The sequence below is a fragment of the Electrona antarctica genome (assembly GCF_951216825.1).
Source record: "Electrona antarctica genome assembly, chromosome: 8".
Taxonomy (NCBI): Eukaryota; Metazoa; Chordata; class Actinopteri; order Myctophiformes; family Myctophidae; genus Electrona; species Electrona antarctica.
The window spans coordinates 3,123,440-3,126,762 of NC_136789.1; the positions used below are offsets into that span (position 1 = coordinate 3,123,440).

Sequence of the window (3,323 nt, forward strand, 5' to 3'; positions counted from 1 at the left end):
ATGGAGCATGGACTGACTGACAGTCTGACATGCATGACAGACTGACTGACTGACAGGTTTTGCAGGTTTTCATAGTAAACTGCGAAATTAAAATACATTCAGAATAAATTACAATTGTGCCTCTTCCTATTTAATTATTGTTATAAGTCATTCACATGTCAATAGCCGCTACCAAACCAGTGCCAGTCTAGCAACTGCACCAATTCAACCAATCCCATTAACCTGCACTAATCATTGTTCAATCATTGATTTGTCTACTATGTTCTAAAAATAGAACACATTTCTAAACATAGATCATACAATTCTTTTCTTTATGGGTCTGTTTCAGTGATTGTGGCCTGTATCTGCATTAATATGTCTGTCTCTGTGTCCTATAAGTCCTAACCTATAGCTTTTAGGTACACAATACAACGCAGTATGGGTGTTACGCCCCCTGTAACGTGTGCATCTCTCTGTGTGTGTTAACCCCTCAGTGGCTCAGACAACAAAGCAATGGAGTCCAAAGCAAAGTGCTGACACGAGTCCAGGCGTGCCACCCTGCCGGGCCCCTGAACTCCCGGGGGTTGTATATATACCCCCACACACACACATTCTGCACCCTGCGATACACAGCTCACGGTTTTTGGGTAGGTGTTCAATGTCCTAGTAGTTAGTTAGTAGTCAATATTATATTATGGTACAGTAGCAGTCCACAGTTTCCCAAGCTGTGGACCATGATGCAGAAAGCGCCACATCGTATATAATTCAACCATTCAACAATTGAATTCAGATTGATGCCAGAATACATTTTGGACTTTCGAATTATACACGCGTATAATTTTATTACAACAATAACCAAATTTAAATCGAAGGTAGACCTAGTGACTGGAGCCAAAGATTTTGAACCAAGATTTTAACAAAACCTAAAGGACCTTCAAAGTTTACCTGCCTGCTATTTGAGAGAGAAAATGGTTAGCCTAGTTGCACACAAGACCACTCCATGACATGGCATTTGGTCGGAGTTGTTTGTGGGTGTTTGAGTCCATCCCTGTCCTGATTGTCGCTCTCTTTCCCAAACAGGCACTGCTGAAATTAAGACAATAACATGGCTCTGACAAACCCCATCATGCCCATGGGCCCCTGGAAGGTAAGCACAATGGAGATATCCTGCTGAACACTATACAATACACATGAGCACAGGCTACACTGCAAAGCTAGGATGTGTACGCATAAAGTAACTGATGATCGTACCAAGAATCCTGGTATGTGCATCCTGCACATACCTGACGGCCAATCACTGCTCACCTCTAGTGTCACGCTAACCATTCCAATGGTTCTTTTGTATTCTTCCCAGATCACTGTGTACGATCAGGAGTGCTTCCAAGGAAGACGCATGGAGTTCACCGCCTGTTGCCAGAACATCATGGAGTGTGGAATGGAGAACATCCGCTCCCTGAAGGTCGAGTGTGGCGCGTAAGTACACAGAAAGACTGCCTTTCCAGTTTAGCTTAAGGGAGTGGATGGATCTATATGTGACCATGGAGGACTTTAAGAGGCCACAAGTACACTGACTCTTGTTTTCGCAATTATTTTATCAATTTCTCTCTCTCTCTTTGCATCTCCATCCCCCTTTCTCTCTCTCTCTGTGCGTAGTTGGGTGGGATATGAGCACTCCAGCTTCTGTGGCCAGCAGTTTGTCCTGGAGAAGGGAGACTATCCTCGTTTCGAGGCCTACAGCGGCAGCAACTCCTATCACATTGAGAGAATGATCTCCTTCAGACCTATCTGCTGTGCCGTACGTCCCAAAACACGACCTGCCCACAACACGCAACATGACACAATACAAGTCACATCTACTGTAGTACAACACCACATCACCTGACATAACCGTAGGATATAGTTTACTTGATTGGTCTTATTCTCCATATAACATGATACATAAAGTGATATTTCATGATTGCAGAGCCACAAGGAGTCCCGCATGACCATCTTCGAGAAGGAGAACATGATGGGCCGTCAGTTTGAGCTGTGTGACGACTACCCTTCCCTGCAGGCCATGGGCTGGATGGACAATGAGGTCGGATCCATGCAGGTTCAGTGTGGAGCGTAAGTTTGTCTTCTTTTTTTAATAATCTATCAATAGTGTCTTTAACACAGATTCTCTCAAACATTTGAATGTCAAGGACCCCCAAATGTTTTATTTTTATTTTTATTATTACGGTATTATTTTTTCATGTTTCACAATTTCAAGATCTTTCAAAAGTAGCCAAACTATGAAATAGGGTTAAAGTGGTTGAGTTGCTTTAAAGTTGCACTTTGCAAATTTAGTCAATCTAAGAATCCTGTAAGTGAGTCAAAATGTATAAATTCAGCCCATCACCCCAGATTACAATTAGTGCTGCACAATTAATCGAAAAAAGGCCGATATGTAGATTCAGAAACCTACTGTATGCTATTTTCATGGAGAAAAAAAATTGAATTGTGTGAGAATCGTGATCTCAATTCTTGTGGAGGAAAATTATAAAAACATTTGAGCAAGAATCGTGCAGCAATAATTACAATATTGTACAGTTACCGCAATGTATGAGCTTCAGTCAGTGGTCTCTGGTAGACTAGTGGCTTGAGTAACAGTAGTTACCTGTCACTACCACTTGAGGATGCCAAGTTAGGCTACATTACGCAAAGATTAAAACTATTCCAGATCAGCTTCAAATGCATTTCTGTGCCTTAATGTATGAAATATGCTGTACAAATAAACTTGCCCTGGTCTAACTGGCCTGTTTTCCTCTATACCTGTAGCTGGGTGTGCTACCAGTTCCCCGGATACCGTGGTTACCAGTACATCATGGAGTGTGACTGTCACGCCGGCGAGTACAAGTGCTACCGCGAGTATGGATCCCACTCCCAGACCCCCCAGATCCAGTCCATCAGGAGGATTCAGCACTGAGATGGAGACATCTTCTTCGCACCTCCTCTTCTCCTCCTCCTCCTCTTCCTTCTCTCCCTCTAACTCCTATACCCTCTTCTCCTTCTATTCTATCCTTCCTCCTCTTCCCAAATCACCCCGGCTCCGCTGGCGCGGTTAGCCCAAGCAGGAGCCCCGGTCGGGTTTCAGGTGCTTTACCAGTGTCATGTGTTGTTCATGGCCTTTTTTATTTTCTAAATCAAATAAACATAAACAACAACAAGAATGAGAGAGAAACCATCTATACAATCAAAGGAAAGACGAATTGTAAGAAAGACATAACATGGGATTGACACAGAACCTAGAGAAAGAGTGAACCGGTAATGAGAGAAAGCCCTCGACTTCAGAGACTTCCTGCCTGGCCGCACAGCGGTGAAAC

At 43.3% G+C, this 3,323-nt stretch overlaps 1 protein-coding gene across 1 annotated transcript; it reads left to right on the plus strand.

Annotated features, from left to right (window-relative positions):
* Positions 1-591: 591 nt before the first annotated feature.
* Positions 592-2,926, plus strand: LOC306927629 (beta-crystallin A1-like; the record flags this gene model as incomplete). Its single annotated transcript, XM_079507429.1, has 6 exons — positions 592-626; positions 1,060-1,126; positions 1,334-1,452; positions 1,633-1,774; positions 1,943-2,085; positions 2,779-2,926. The coding sequence occupies exons 2-6, from the start codon at positions 1,085-1,087 to the stop codon at positions 2,924-2,926; spliced, it is 594 nt and encodes a 197-aa protein (XP_079363555.1). The 5' UTR covers positions 592-626; positions 1,060-1,084.
* Positions 2,927-3,323: the final 397 nt, after the last annotated feature.